This window comes from Clupea harengus, chromosome 10 (assembly GCF_900700415.2).
Source record: "Clupea harengus chromosome 10, Ch_v2.0.2, whole genome shotgun sequence".
In the NCBI taxonomy this organism is placed as follows: domain Eukaryota; kingdom Metazoa; phylum Chordata; class Actinopteri; order Clupeiformes; family Clupeidae; genus Clupea; species Clupea harengus.
The window spans coordinates 1,190,491-1,208,094 of NC_045161.1; the positions used below are offsets into that span (position 1 = coordinate 1,190,491).

At 40.2% G+C, this 17,604-nt stretch overlaps 1 protein-coding gene across 1 annotated transcript in view; it reads right to left on the reverse strand.

The window, feature by feature from the left end:
- Positions 1-17,604, reverse strand: part of patj (PATJ crumbs cell polarity complex component) — a 78,977-nt gene that overhangs the window by 5,323 nt on the left and 56,050 nt on the right. Inside the window, exon 30 of the mRNA XM_031574809.2 lies at positions 1,305-1,501. Coding sequence (XP_031430669.1) covers positions 1,305-1,501 — 197 coding nt within the window. The remainder of the gene's footprint in view (positions 1-1,304; positions 1,502-17,604) is intronic.

Consider the following 17,604-nt stretch of genomic DNA (forward strand, 5'->3'; position numbering starts at 1 on the left):
TCTCTGAAGAGTTGGGTCTTCAATGACACACGTTATTCAAACTAGGGCCCAATGACACACGTTATTCAAACTAGGGCCCAATGACACACGTTATTCAAACTAGGGCCCAATGACACATGTTATTTAAACTAGGGCCCAATGACACATGTTATTTAAACTAGGGCCCAATGACACATGTTATTTAAACTAGGGCCCAATGACACATGTTATTTAAACTAGGGCCCAATGACACATGTTATTCAAACTAGGACCCAATGACACACGTTATTCAAACTAGGGCCCAATAATGCACACTATTCAAACTAGGGCCCAATGACACACGTTATTCAAACTAGGGCCCAATGACCCAGTTATTTAAACTAGGGCCCAATGACCCAGTTATTTAAACTAGGGCCCAATGACCCAGTTATTCAAACTAGGGCCCAATAATGCACACTATTTAAACTAGGACCCAATGACACACGTTATTCAGAAGTTCTGTGCCGTTATGCTCAAATCCTTGAGGCATTGAAGCATTACTGTCTTCAGTGATAAAATAGATTTTTAATTTAGTAATTGATTTTAGCATAAATAAAGTTAATTTTACAATAGTATGAAGTTGTTTGTCAAATTTCTGGATGGGAATCTGGAAGGACATCAAGATTTTTAGCACAGAAATGGAATTAAATGAGTAATCAAACTTTCAGATTGAAAGGATTAAATCTTTGGGTAAAAACCCAAATTCTAATCATATAGGATTCAATCAGCATTATGGAGTTTTAGTCTAAAAACAACGTTGCAAAGTTTTGGCAATATAATTGATGTCGTACTTTCCTTACATCGTTGCAGGGTGTTTCATCCTGATCATATCCCATTGGAATGAACTTGAAAATGATACCTAAAGTACTTGCCTATGAAAACAAATAACTCAAATGGTTGCATAGTGTCACCTTAAATTTCAATGATGTGGCGAAGGAACAGACCAAAACCCCAGGTGTCATTGTACCCCAACACTGCCCTCTGTACTCGAAGCACTCACCATCCTCCCTCACTCATCTCCCACCCCTTATCCCTGCCTTCTCAGGGTACAGACTCAAGTGTAATGATTGTACTCAGTCAGAATGTATAATTCAGTGCTACATTACGTACACAATAATCACATAGTATAGACAATAGATATTCATAATGTGTGTGTATGTATGTGTGTGTGTGTGTGTGTGTGTGTGTGTGTGTGTGTGTGTGAGTGTGTGTGTGTGTGTGTGTGTGTGTGTTTGTATGTGTGTGTGTGAGTGTGTGTGTGTGTGTGTGTGTGTGCTTGTACTCACCTCCAGCAGCTCATCTCCCACTTGGATGCGGCCATCTTTGTATGCTGGGCCACCTGCAGTGATCCCCACCACAAAGATACTAATCTGTTTTCTGTCACGATTCCCAGCCAGACTCAGTCCCAGGCCCTGGCGGTCCTTCTCCAGCTCCAGCAGCACTAGCTCCCCGGGCAGCTCCCCATACCTCTGCCTGATTCCCTCTAGGGACACACAGACAGCAACCACATGAGGCAACATCATTGCACAATCATTATTAGTACCATTGGCCATAACCACACAACACAAATGTGTATGCACACCCCTTTATGCAAATATTCAGAGCAAGCTAACAACCATGTGCCTCACAGCACTGGCACAGCATATGGAAGTGGAGTGGCTAGCAACTGTTTACCACCAAGGTATTTCGCCGAAGAACAGAATGTAAGTTTAAATACTTTTAAGTTCTTATCCTTGGTATTGTACACCCAGAGTGGAAAACACACAACCAGTGAACTTAGTGATGCCATGGTGTCACACCCTTTCCTTCCTTATCTCCTGTGCTGCCATCCAGTCATTCAATATGAATAAATGACATTGGACAGGCTGTTTACAGCCCTGCGGCTGCCACAGATGACAGATGTTGTCGGAGCATTTATTTATTCATTGCTATCGGGATGAAAAGAGGATTTCAAGAAATGTTTTAAATATATCCCTTTCCCTGCCTTTAACATATGGCTCAGATATTGATCTAACACTTCTACCGGAAAATCCTACCCTGTCTCACTTTAAAATATGCAGTCAGAAATCTGCACACCACCAGATTCACCCCACTACTACAGCCTCTGTTCATCTGGGGCCCTTGCCTAACCTCACTTCAGGCGCACAAACACATTCTCATTTCTTTTTCTACCTACTCACAGATAGTGTCACAAAGGCGCTTTGCTCAACCATCGACTCCATTGCACGACCCATGACAGAAGAAGGGTAGCACCATGATACACCGACCAGACTTAAACAAACTACTGGAAAACCAGAAAGAAAAGGAGACCCCACTAAACAAGAGGTATTTCTCCTGGCATGGACAGATAGTCTTGGAAGTTATAAAGCCTCTCTCTGACTCTCAATCAGCCTATTATTCTTTATTAATAAAAGCAACCCAACCCAAGTCACTTCCTTTCTATACAGAAACAACTTCCAAGAAGATTTCCTATCTGGCTTTAGAGCCATTCTCAGCACAAGGGAAACTTTGGGATCTTTTTGGGTAAATTTTTTTTCCTAGGGACAAAAACAATGGAAATCGGTCCAGTATTGAGTTAGAGCTGTTAAACCGGGCTGCAAAATGGCTATACATGGAGTCCTATGGAGTACGCAAGTAAACCTGCACCCCCAGCCCCTTCCCCGGTTTTGTAAAGAATTTGCCATCCAGTTGGGTGTCTTATTTTCCCAACATTTCCAAATAGACAAATCCTTGAGATCCATCATCCAAAAACATGCCCATTTTATTACAATACCAAAAGGCACATATAAGTGAGTTACTCTGTGTGCCACTTTTTAAATATCGATGAGGAGCTGGTGTCGAACTTATGAATTTGATCTCAACTATAGTATATTCTGGTCATTAATTAGTATTGAATTAGACGTTTTTATTAGTGGAGTTGTAAACATTTCTTCCATTTTTTCCCATTTAATATACCAAGATCTTTATTCCCTGGGTTATTATCATTACACTCAGCATTAGTAAGCTTTAGTAAGGATATTGTGTGTGTGTATGTATATATATATATACATAGATATTATAGATAATAACTCAGTTCTTTCATTTCAGGAACTTAAAAATAAAAGTTTTTTAGATTTTTAGATTTATTTTTATTATCTATAAAATCCAAACATTTCTGAATTCAAAGTTTATTCATGTGTCCCAGTGTAGTTCAGTGTTTAGGATAGTAATCAATGGGTTATTCCAAATGTGTATATGTTTATGGATTCCTATTTCTTGACTTCATTTAATGTACTACTAAGTTTATTGTTTGGAGAAAAGAGATAGAAGTAACCATGAGACCAACCTCTTCTATTCAGAACTCTTAAGACCTTCAACCTTTATTAGCTATTAATGAGGTCGTTTTGGATGTAGTTATGGATTGAATTCCATTGTTCAATTGATAGATAAGTATATTTTGTGAGACTGATTTGAGACTGATTTTTATTTTGACCACTTTAGTAGACAGCGCCCTTTGCGTGGAGCTCCATGTGTTCAACATAATCGATCGGGCTTTTGTGTTGAATAGTCGATGCCTATCCAATTGGGTGAGATCACCAACATTGTATCGCCGCTGTTCTCAGGATAGTACCAACATTATCTTAGTGGCCCTCGTGAGGAGAGTATTAACGTTTAGGCACAATTACACCCACATTTATTTGGCACCGTCCACAAGGTAAGGTACCTACATTAGTCTAGTGCCCATGTGAGGCTGGTACCTATTGTACCTACATATCATCATTCTTGTTGCCAACTGTCACCATTTGAATGGTACCTCTTGTACCTACATATCATCACTCTTGTTGCCAACTGTCACCATTTGAATGGTACCTATTGTCACCATTTGAATCTTACACAAAGACATATCTGAGATAGGAGGCTTGTACAGTAGACATTAATAAGGGTGTAGAGCTCTCAAAACATTAAACATTTGACAATTACGAATCTATCATTGGTATCTGTGTGTTGGGAGACCGACTTAACTGGTATCCTCTTATTAATTCATATTCCCACACCCCTGCTCCTAAAAGACAATACTGCTTCAAAGGCCCCCCCCCCCCCCCCCGTCTCTGAAGGTCTTCTATTTGCCCTGATTTGAAATGGAGCTCCAGTAAAAACATGTTGGAGGAGTAAAATATAATTGGAAGGCTTTGTACGAGATTTTTATAAGCCATATTTCTCCCAAATTTCAAATACAAATATTGTCATTTAGAGCATTTATTTGCACTGGTCAAAATAACAAAAAAGATGCAGTGTTTTCAGATCTCGAATAATGCAAAGAAAACAAGTTTATATTCATTTTTAAACAGCACTTCCTAAGTTAAAACATTAGTATTGTGTTGTTCATGAATATGAACTTGTTTTCTTTGCATTATTCGAATTTTGAATACGATGCAAAAAAAAATACTAGCAAAATCTTACATTTGTAATTTCAATGTTGGACTCATGCACTGGATGGTGGCATAGCTGTGCTGTGTTAAATATTCTGTTTAAATTAAATGAGAGACAATTCAATAAATGTGAATTTGTTTGTTGATTATTTGCTACTTTTAGCTTCCCATTACCATCACCTTTTCTGGACACCTGGTGAATATTGTAGTGCATGACAACAGCAAACTGACTGCCCTGCCACAAGAACTGGTTTTGCTCTTTGTGATCTTGCCATATTTCAAAGGACTTTGTGCACCCACAAAAATAGTCTCCTGACTAACTTTGTATTTTGGATTAAACTATATGACTAGCTAATCATCAAGCTGCAGTATCAGGTCAAGCCAAAAAAGAATCTACCAAAAGGAAAAGAACTCTCAAGAACACAACAAGGACAAACCCAATCTGAGAATAAGCAAAAACTCAGTGGTGAAATTAGTTTGAGCAAAGGATTGAGGGTTTAGAACGTTGGTTAATCCCAACCTGTTCATGTAGATGAAGGTTCATTAGGGCTAGACATGTTCAAGGGGAAACTAAATTGAAGACACACATGCATCAGTATATAAGCCTGTATTTGCTCTATTTACATAGGCTCTATCTCATTCAGACTGACAAAAGAGCTACCATGACACAAACACACACACACAAACACACACACACACACACACACACACACACACACACACACACACACACACACACACACACACACACACACAGTGGGTCACCCTAATTTAGTGTCCTACAAAGAGGTTAGTGTGCGTAGGCTATAACAGAATCACACACCTGGAAGACATATTAAGTGACCGCTTTAACAGAGATGGGTGAAACACAGTGACCTTCAACCATTATTGTACTGCCAAGAGGCAAAGATAATGAGGTGAGAGAGAAGGCAATGGGTGTGTGTTTGACCCCTAAACGCCTGTGAGTGTACAGCCATGTGCAGCTGTACCCAGATTTAGAGGCTGCAGTAGTCTCCATCTTCTCTCAGTGTCCTCTCTAGTGTCCCATGCTACCCGATACACCCAGCCTCAGCATTAACCACACACAACATGAACATGTGCTAGCATATGTCCATAGGCACACAAACACACGCATGTACACACACACAGTAGCATATGTCCATAGGCACACAAACACACGCATGTACACACACACAGTAGCATATGCCCACAGGCACACAAACACACGCATGTACACACACACAGTAGCATATGCACATAGGCACACAAACACACGCATGTACACACACACACAGTAGCATAAGCCCATAGGCACACAAACACACACAGGACAGCCACTCAGGAAAAAATCACTGAAACCCAGAGAATTGTTATTCACAATACAGGCGAACACCATGTACATTTGAGCCATATTCAAACAGCAGAACAGTTGGGGAAAATAGAAAAAGAGCAGAACAGGCAATATCAAACACATCTACCTACCTGGCAACATCGCCCATGCTTCAGTCCACAGGCTCTCCTGTGCTCATCCTGTTCGTTTGTCTGACAGCGTGTTTGATGGATTGTGTGCGCCTGAACAAGCACACTGACCAGATCGAGGAGAGGAGCGGGTTTTGTACGCGGATGCATGCACTGGAGAACTGAATGCTTGCACTCACATGCTTCCCCATCTCCCTCGCTCCTTCTCCTTCTCCGCCTCCCTCTCAGTCACTCTCTCACTCCCTCTTGCTCATCCACCCTTCCCCCGTATGCATCCCTGGCTTTACCTTTTTCCCTCTTGTGGTCTCCCTCTCAACCACAGGCACATGCAAATAACATTCAAGACAAGCAAATGCTGTGTTCATTTGAACATAGACATCCCACATTGCACGTTCTTTGATCCTTGATGTGCATGTTTGGAAGAGGATCTTATTGTATAATCTTGATGTGCATGTTTGGAAAAGGATTGTATTGTATAATCTTGATGTGCATGTTTGTAAGAGGATCTTATTGTATAATCTTGATGTGCATTTTTGTAAGATGATTTTATTGTATAATCTTGATGTGCATGTTTGGAAAAGGATTGTATTGTATAATCTTGATGTGCATGTTTGTAAGAGGATCTTATTCTATAATCTTGTCCATATGTTTTATGACCATAAGGTTGGGCTTGCTTATTTGGATAATTGGATAATTATATTTTAATGAGCTGGAAAAGAAAGTGATCTTACATCAAGGTGAGAGTTTTATTTACACTCTCATTAGAACTTCATAAACATCTGTAAAAGCTGTGTTCTGTTCTGTTGATGTTTTTATTTACACGCTCAGTAGAGCTTCATAAACATCTGTAAAAGCTGTGTTCTGATCTGTTGATGTTTTTATTTACACTCTCAGTAGAGCTTGATAAACATCTGTAAAAGCTGTGTTCTGATCTGTTGATGTTCTGTAATGGGAGTAAAGTAAGTGTAAACACACATACACACGCTCAGGCTCTCCGGCGCCGATTGTTATTGGTGCTATAGAAATAAATGAAATTTAAATCTGAGATCAATAAATAGTTTAAAGGCAGCTTCACAATATAATGCAAAAATAAACTTTTGTAAAACCCTGACCTGATTATATTGTAAAGCCTTTAAACCAAAGCAAAAAGCAAGTTAAAATGTAAATATACAAAAATTGTGATCAGTATCTTCCAGTATGTAAGAATTACAATATTTGCCAACACCAATTATGAAATACCCATACTTTCTATAAAAGGTACTGTCATGCTAAAACAATATTTAATAGTTGTTTCAGGATGACAGTACAAATGTACATACAAACTTTCATTCTGACAGGCTATTCACAATGGTTATTTTTGGCTTATGTTTGACTGTTGGTGGCAAAAAAATCTAAATGGTAAAAATATGCTAAATGTCATCTTTCTCAAATGAGAGGTTTGGGAAAATATGGTTTGGTATGATTTAGGTATAAACTCGAGTGCCTCTACAGAAGTGAGTTTGAGTGTGCCAAGCGAGGAGCTGATGCATAAACAATTGTGCGTTTTGGGAAAAAGACTACTTTCTCTCCTAACTTAATGTTAACCATTATTTTATTTTAGTTGATCATATATTCATTTATTGGAGGAACCTTTATTCTTCAGCGTCCCAATACAGCGTAAACGCAGAATTCTGTGTTTCAAGCACCATGTTTCGATGAAGGAGCACTTTGCAGACGGCGCTGAAAATGGTTCGGTACATCATTGTCATCACCCGAGTGCCAGGCTGCAAACAAATATGCTGCGTCTCTCCATCGGCCCAGTAGCTCTCTCCCAAACCAGGATGGTCGCGCATGATATTTCCGCCGTATAGGGCACAAACACCAAAAACCGTCATGCAGATTGGGTTTACATGTTTGGAAATGTATATATTTATGACCTTATGACCTGGGGTTATGACAGAAGCGCAAGGTTATATCTCTCTGCCAGGTACTTTTCTGATGCCTCCATGGCCGTGGTAGAAACCATACACAGCAGGGAGTGATGCACTGTGTGTTGTAACACATTTCTCCTGTAACCATCAGTAAAACCTTCATGACGTGGGCCACAGCAGGGAGTGATGCACTGTGTGTTGTAACACATTTCTCCTGTAACCATCAGTAAAACCTTCATGATGTGTGCCACAGTAGCTCTTCTGTCAGTTCAGAACAGATGGAACACACATTGATTAGGCCTTGGGTGCCCAATACCCTTCCGCTGCATCATGGTTTGGCCCGCCATGTACCACTGTTGGTGCGCCCCCCGCCATGTACCACTGTTGGTGCCCCCCCCCCCCCCCCCCCGCCGCCATCTGCTGGTTTAGGAGATGCTCCTACCAAGGAATAGGTCACCTGACCACAACGATTTGGTCCTGGTCAAAGTCCATTTCTCCAATATCCAGCATGTCAGCCTCCAGTTTGCTTATTGTTTAATGCATTCCACACACTGACATGCAGTTGTTACACGTTAATCAATGTTCTTCACTTAACCGTTTCGGCTCACCGGTTTGATGAGACTTGAGGTGAGGGGGGCAAACATATTTTCAGATCATCACCTCACTGTGGTGATGGATTTCACTGAATTCTTGTTTCACTGTGAATTGGCTGAATTTGGTTTGAATGTTGCAGAAAGGACTCCAGTGGAAAACCAGGGTGGTGGATGTGGTTTATTCCACATAACGGCTTAATTCAGCAGACCATTGGTATTCCACACAGCAGATCAACAGTGCAAACCCCTACATCTCAGCACACGGTTACTAACAGAGAACCACAGCACAGAGAAGATCACCCACACCAACACAGAGAACCACAGCACAGAGAAGAACAGAGAACCACAGCACAGAGAAGATTACCCACACCAACACACCCACACCGACAGAGAACCACAGCACAGAGCAGAACACCCACACCAACACAGAGAACCACAGCACAGAGAAGAACAGAGAACCATAGCACAGAGAAGATCACCCACACCAACACAGAACCATAGCACAGAGAAGAACACCCACACCAACACAGAACCACACCAACAGAGAACCACAGCACAGAGAACCACACCAACACAGAACCATAGCACAGAGAAGATCACCCATTAGCACAGAGAAGAACACCCACACCAACACAGAACCACAGAGAAGAACACCTAATTATTGGATTGGAATACACAGCTCTTCACTAATGAATGAAGGTCACCCTCTGGGCTGTGTCTCCGGAGTGGGATGACACAAGCAGTGACAATTCAAATGCTCCAGCATCCTTTCGCTCTCAGACAAACAGTGCAGTATGCTATGCTAACACACAATTGACATTACCTGACCTGGGAAACAGTGCAGTATGCTATGCTAACACACAATTGACATTACCTGACCTGGGAAACAATGCAGTATGCTATGCTAACACACAAGTGACATTACCTGACCTGGGAAACAATGCAGTATGCTATGCTAAAACACAATTGACATTACCTGACCTGGGAACAATGCAGTATGCTATGCTATGCTAACACACAAGTGACATTACCTGACCTGGGAAAAGGAGGACACCAGTGGTCCGCCTTAGTGACCTTGTTCTGGCTAGTAAAAGTGTGAAGGCATATGCTTATTACAACTGCAGATGATACTATGCTTAGCCATTGACAATAGATTATATATATATACATATATACATACATACATACATATGCTTATTACAACTGCAGATGATACTATGCTTAGCCATTGACAATATATTATATATATATTATATATATATACACAGTATATATATAAAATACCTCAGAGTTCCAGAGTTAAAAGGGGAAAAATACAGGGAACATATAATGACATAAAACCAGCAGTATTCTTCAGTGGATTGTGATCTTGTGTCATATTGAGTTTGTTCCATTGTATATGTACAGGTTGTTTTTCAAGATGTTCAGCCCCAGGGGGAAATGAACACGATGACAAATAGGAATGACCTTTGACCTGTGAGAAAGACAGATACTTTGGATGAGACGGTAAGACAGCCTCAGGGTGTGAAACATTAGCACTGTTGTTGTTAAAAGAATTCAACCCAAATCAGCTGTCTGCGGTACTCTAACTGCCACAGTACTGTTTCACACACACACACACACTAGCCAAAACTGAGAAGTGGAAGGAGACCAACAGATAGTGGCACCGAGACATGATGACAAACGTTAAACCAAGAGCTGCCCTGTTAGAGAGGGAGCTGACGGGGACACAGAAGACTTCATATTTCTGTTCTACTTCTTTCTGTTCTACTTGTTCTAAGTTACTGTTAATAGCTGTGCCAATTTTATTTAGTCAAAATAGGATACAGAGTAACAAAGAACACTCAAATAAAGACAACATATATAATAGAGAGAGAGAGAGAGAGTGAGAGAGAAGGGTGGCTGAAACAAACAAACAAACAAAAACAGACTTATTAAAAACAGACATAATGAAGATTATAAAGAGGAATACACTCTTACAGATCCATTAAAAAAAACCTAATATAAGGAGAAGGGTAATATCCGAGGCCTATCTCAAGGGTAAAGTCATATCCGAGGCCTATATTATCTCAAGTGTAAAGATGTGTGTCTTCTTCTTCCTCAGTGACAGACTTGGGATCAGCTCATTGTGACCTTACCAGTCACTTTCCACATCTTCACAAATGCACAACATCCCATGGACTGTGCCTTGCACTGAAAGAATGCAGTGCTACATAGGGCTAGTTGTAGTGTTGTTGCAGTGGGCAGAGTAGTGTCTGTGTTTGAGAAGATGTTGTTCCAGTGGGCAGAGTAGTGTCTGTGTTTGCGTGTTGTTCCAGTGGGCAGAGTAGTGTCTGTGTTTGAGAAGATGTTGTTCCAGTGGGCAGAGTAGTGTCTGTGTTTGAGAAGAGGGAAGTGGGCCAGGTGCAGCAGGGCTATAATAAACACAGCCCGTGGCTCAGGGAGATCTCCTCAGTGCTGCTACTCGTGGCCTTGACCTAACTGTTTGAAAGCAGGTGCCCTACATCAACACCACGGAGCCTTGGCAGAGCCCACCAGAGTTTGCTCAGACATCACAGAGACTGAGACACAGACATAACAAAAAAACGTTAAACACGAGCTCTCTTTGACTCATTAGGGTCATTAAACATGAGCTCTCTTTGACTAATTAGGGTCATTAAACATGAGCTCTCTTTGACTAATTAGGGTCATGCTGTCAGCGAGCTCTGAGGGTCAGATGTCATAGCGCATTCATCCATCATCACTACAGACTCTAAAATTGACCCTGCTCTTGCAGATCCTGTGAGGGCATAATGTGATATGTTGTGTGTAAAAGCTGCTAATGACTTGCTTATGTTTGCTCACAAAACTGGCTAGCTAGTAGATAGCTGAGCTGCTACAGGCAATAGTGCTGTCAATGTTTTTTTATCTAGTGGGTAAACATTTCCCCTTAGTTACAACAAACATTATCACTGACTAAGTGACAATTACAAAGTCGTTAGACGGCTCGTATTAGTTCCGTTACTGAAGTGGAATAGGAAAGCATTGAAAGTCCTTAGATAAAAAGGGAAATGTGAACGTTTCAACATTTTCAGCCAATTGGCGCCAGACAGTCAACTTTCATCAACTCCAAGTCCAAGGTCATGTCTGGTCCAATGAGACGAGGCCATTCAAGGCTATCTAAGCCCCGAGGTAAAGTATCAGTAGCCATCAACTCAAGCTGTGTCCTACTGTGACTACTGTGCTGATAGCACCTGCAACTCATCCTCTTTAGCTCATATGCTGTCTCCTATCTCCCCTCTGGAGGTGGTACTGCTGTCCTGTGGGAGTCACCTAGACTGAACATATTAACAGTCAAATGATGCTACTGCCATAGCTTGAAAAAGGAGGACTCCCAAGTGCTAAAAGCTGAACTACAGGGTAAAAAGGAGGACACGATTAAAACGTGCTAAAATGGAGCTTTGCAATGTTGTTACTAACCAAGCATGCAGACATGTTTACACATTTACACTGATGGCACACTGCACATCAGGAGCAATTAGGGGTTCAGTGTCTTGCTCAAGGACGCTTCGACAGGGAATCGAACTAGCAACCTTCTGATTACTAAACGACTTATTTACCTCCTGTACCACTGTCGCCATAATGCATCTTGTACAATGTATTTGTACTTTAGAAGAGGCTGTGTCAATGTACAATATGTGACCTGCTATAAGAGTTAGACGGAGGGAGTTACACTTAGAGGGATTACAGTTACATGTCTATTCCTTTCATGTGTGTTTCTGTTATTCCCGCTCAACTAACACTGTTAACATTACTTGCCACTACTACACGCCAACAATCAGAACATGTTGATTGCAACAAAGGTTTTCATGGGATATTTAACGTCAGGGCAAAGCTACGTTGTACAAAAACATGATATCATAGCAGTGACTGATGAGCCAATCAGAAACTGTAGAGTTCTCTTGGAGAATGCTGCGATGTTTATGGAGAATCAGATTTCTAATGGACGTTCTGCAGGTGAACATTGGGAACAGTAGAATGAACATTCATATGAAATAAATGACAGGCATACAATACATTTGTGAGCTTAATAGTATCCCGTGTAGGTGTCATCAAGGTCCCTAGCAAAGTATTAAAGTTCTGTGCACTGCATAACTAGAGATAATAAGTTTCGGCTTTTTTATGTTTGGAGATTTTATTAAAAGGTGCCATAGACTGAACTTTATTCAGTATTTTAAATTCTTCTCTGGTGTCTACATAGAAGGTATGTGACTTTGGTCAGGGACAAAATGCCCAGACGCGGTTTTATATGCCCATAGCTTGGGTAGAAGAATAACTGAAATTCAACTATTTTGTTGATCAAAATGATAATGTTACTCAAATAGCTAACATAAAACACACCAATACATCTCTATACATTTCTATCCTAATACTAAGTCTTGACCTCAGGGAGACATGGGTCAGGCCAGGCACGTGAGTATGGGGAATAGTAACGGAATGCACTGCAGAGAGAACCACATTTGACCAAAATGGAATATCTTCTGGAAAACCTCGGCCTGCATTACTGGAGAACAGAACACCACACCAACACAAGTAATTCTGCATGATTTATTGAAGACATTTTCTTCACTTAAAAGTAATAAAGGAGAAGAAACAGAGGGCAAAATGGACTCTTCAGATGTTGGCATCTCAATAGAGCAGAGACTACTGATAGCTCTTGGCATCTCAATAGAGCAGACACTACTGATAGCATAGTGAAGCCTCCAACCACAACAGCATATGATAATATGATACAAGATCTTTTCTTATACTGTAGCCTTCATTACAAAGAATAATACAATCAATGACCCTGACCAAATAAGAAAAGCCCTTAAACCATGTATACCCAGATCAAAGTGTGGAAGAGGGAGCACGGGCAACACATAGTGAAGTAATGTACCACAGCCCAACACCAGACTAGCCTAGGGTTAAGGGTTAACCTACAGAAGTCCATCAAAACCCTCATACCAACCAACAATAGGGCAATTACATTAGAGTGCAAAGATAGGAAGGGGGGTAACGACCCGTTACAAGTTCTTCAGATTTCTCCTGCCGCTAACTACTGGATCTTGGCACCACATACTCGACCGATGACATGCACAGAAGTGTCATCCCGTCTAGCCTGTGAAGAGAGAAATAAAAGGTGTTACTACAGAGACCCTGACCTCATTTTACACCATTCAAGAAGTATCTGGAGGCCACCTGCCATAGTCTGTTACTGTTGATTTAGTCATTTACTGGGGATCTCTGCACTACAGTTTGGCAGAAGCTAGTTGGTACTATGGGCTACGCAAAATCTTGGTGTGACATGCTAAGGTGTGACATGCTAAGGTGTGACATGCTAAGGTGTGACATGCTAAGGTGTGACATGCTAAGGTGTGACATGCTAAGGTGTGACATGCTAAGGTGTGACATGCTAAGGTGTGACATGCTAAGGTGTGACATGCTACGTGGGGAAAGACAGTGGCTGAGAGGGAGTGCTAAATATTCAGCGTTAGCATGACCTTCAAGACATCGGCCTTGACAAGATGAATGCAGATATTTAGTTTACTATTTAGCGGTCCAAACACATATCACTAAGGTGGCCTCTGAACAGCCTTACTGAGAGACAACTCAAAACAAAAGCAAAGTTGGACGGTTGGATAGGGAGTGCAAAAGAGGAATGGAAAGATAGAAGACTGATAGGAGAGGTGAGGAGGTAAGGTAAGGTCATTAGTGTCTATGCTGGAGAGACAGAGGAGAGACTTTTTGACTTTATTTTAAAAAAAATGTTTAAATCTCCATAATTTTTTAAAATGTATTTTAACCAAGAGACGTGAAAATACCATTTAATGGCTGTCTGCTTTGTGTCTTTATACAGAAATACAATAACTCCAAAAACAATGCAGCCTACCCATGTTACTATATTGAGAATTGACACTAATTTCCTATCAAATCTAATAAATGTAACTAAAATAAGTTTAATGATTAATTCAATTTACTGCATGACTCCCCTCATATTTATTTCCCAAATATTACCATGTATACCCTTACTCCAGATATGGAAATATTACCATGTATACCCTTACTCCAGATATGGAAATATTACCATGTATACCCTTTCTCCAAATATGGAAATATTACCATGTATACCCTTACTCCATATATGGGCGACAAAATTTGAAATTCCAACACCGGAGACCAACAGTGGTCTTTTGAAAAGTTGGTTCTGATCTCAAAATAGTGCGTGTCAAAATCACTGACATGTCACCTTTTGGATTTACACAAGATTTGGGGAATTAGATATGCTTACATCATTTTAGACCTTCACCACAGCTCCAAATATATTTGTAGTCTTTTTGTTGTGCAAAAAACATATAGGTACTAATACAATGTACACAATGTACACAAACATTTATTCTCAGTAGAAGAAATTCCTACTACAATAGCACACAGATTTCTGAAAAATCTTAATATCCTCAACAATGTTGAAGATGTCAGTGTCAAAATGCTCGAAACACACTTGCGAGTGGGAAAACTGGTGTGAGGGCAACTTCATTTCAATTGCCATAATTACATTTGACCTTTTGGTGAGACTCGGGTCTCATTTCAGTGAAAAGTCTTTATTTTGTGTCAGTCATGCAGAATGTAATGATTCCTTCACGGTGTCAACAAACTGTTAAACTGCCTCCCAGCAACTATAACTGATGTTACATTGTTAACTCTGCAGTTGGTAAGACCTTTTGGTCAGACACATTTTATGTCTCTTCAAAATGTACATTTTCTGAGTGTTAATAGTCTTCAATAGTAATAGGGCCCCAGACTAACTTTTTACACTGGGTGCACCCAAAATCTTTCACCTTGCCTTTTGGCGCAGCAATAATACATTTTAAGAATGACCCTTTTTGTCCGTTCCCATACACACTGGTAATTGAATTACAGGTATATTTTAAGGTTCGAAGAGGAGTACAGGAAGAATTCAGAAGAATAATATCAGGGTCAGAGCCAATCAATCAGAGCCAGAATAGGGGCGGGTCTTGGCAGAACAGGGGCTTTTCTAGGGAGTCTGGGGGCTACTCTTGAATGAACTACTGAACTACTCATCTTCAAATTCATTTTGTTAGTATAGTCATGTGAGGTACAAATAAACACACCTGTCACTCCAACTAGCATAGTGCATACTATGTAGTTCTGTGGTCCCGATCGGAACACCCCGTGAATATGTAGGAAGTCTTCACAGCACGACATTGCCAACAATATTGCAGAGGACGCCAGTTAGCATGTTTGCAAGGTTTTATCAGTGCCTACAGGGCTATAGTTGGTGTTTGCAAGGTTTTATCAGTGCCTACTGGGCTATAGTTGGTGTTTGCAAGGTTTTATCAGTGCCTACTGGGCTATAGTTGGTGTTTGCAAGGTTTTTGAATAATTTGTAGATAGGTAGCTGGCTAGTTTAAGACCAAAACGCCATGCTTTAACACCATCAAAAAAGAGTTGTGTAAAATGAATTAGCGTTATTATTGTGTTAATTCTGACAGTCACACAATAATCTAGTCTCAGGCAGCACAACTTTAAGTGCTGTGACTCCTAAATCCATCAAGAGATGATTTACAATCATAACCTCCACCTTCCTCATCATATTGTGGGACTATCATACTGTGCCACGTATTAGCCAACATCTCATAGCTGTGATAGCTGGGTGTGAGGTTTCCACCTAGGTTTAATCATTCCACATGGTGTTATTTAAGATGAACACATATTATGCATGTATATCACAAATATCACATCCTACTGGCCACCAACACCTGTACGAATATACACTACTTTTTAACATACACTTCAAATTTATGCCTGACAAATTACTATCAATGTTTAAGAAATAACAAATCAATCATTTAGAAATGTATTGTATTAAAGATCTGAAATTAGTGTTACACTTTGTAGGTTATCAATATAATATAGAAATACATAGCACTTACACACATTACCAGCATACTTATTCAATATTCAATTTAATTACCAGACTTCTTTAATGATTTTTCTGTTACCTCAGTTTCGACTTATGTTTGATAAATGTTGAATAGTTAAACATCGTAAATGTAAAAATGTTGTTAAATAGTGTTGGTATGCAGCATATCACTTCTGTCATGTTTATCCATGAAAACTCAGATTCAGTCCATCAAATAGGTGCAAAATAAACAGACAATAAAGTCAAGATCACTTACAACTGTTAGAAATAGCTAATATCTGCTTAAACTTTGCTTTTATCAAACAATCCTCCATTTGCACCAAATACAGCATGTTGGTCATATTGTCAGCTTGAGTACTCAACGGAGAAAATTAGTATTCTATAATGAGTAGAGTAACCAATCAAAACAGCCCACAGCTATGTGCAGCCTCTCTGCTGTGTGCAAGTGCAAGATAATGTTACCCCTTCTGAAGACATTTTGAAGGGTTTGTTAATGTTATTCTATTAGCAAAGTGACAGGATGTCTAACCAATCAAATCTATGATCCAACAAGTTAGAAGGTGTGCTCACTGCAAACAGCCCAAATCCTGTATTTAAATATTTAAAACTCAAACAGTACTTTAAACTGAAATATACAGAGTCTAAGACAACAAATAGGAAAACATAAATGGCCAACCGAGAGACAGCGATGTAAAAAGAATCAAGACAAATAGGGAGAAGTAGCTAATATGCTGCAGCTAGTTAATGCTAACAACGAAGGAAATGAGGTGACGAGAACTATTTCGGACAAATGTTTTCACATCGTAATTCGATGGAGTCTTGTCTGCTATTCAAGACATTAGGAACAAAATTCATGACATTGCAGGCAGGCTGTCCGAGGCTGAACACTGAATAAGCAACACAGAAGACAGTGTTGAGGGGAAACAGAAAAGAGTGCAAATACTTGAAAACCAGATAAAGATGCTCAGCTCCAGATTAGATTACTTGGAGAACCGAAATAGGCGATGCAACCTACGTCAAGTCCACCTCCCTTAAAAAGTAGAACGGACAGATGCCATGTGATTTTTGGAAGAGTGGCTACCTGATGTGTTCGGAGCATCACTACCAAATCCAGTAATAACTGAACGAGCGCATTGAATTGGCAAACCTCTGACAACTGAACAGAGGTATCCTCTAGTGCTAATTATGCAAATAATTCTGGAGGCACCCAGAGATATATCTGATGAATCAGG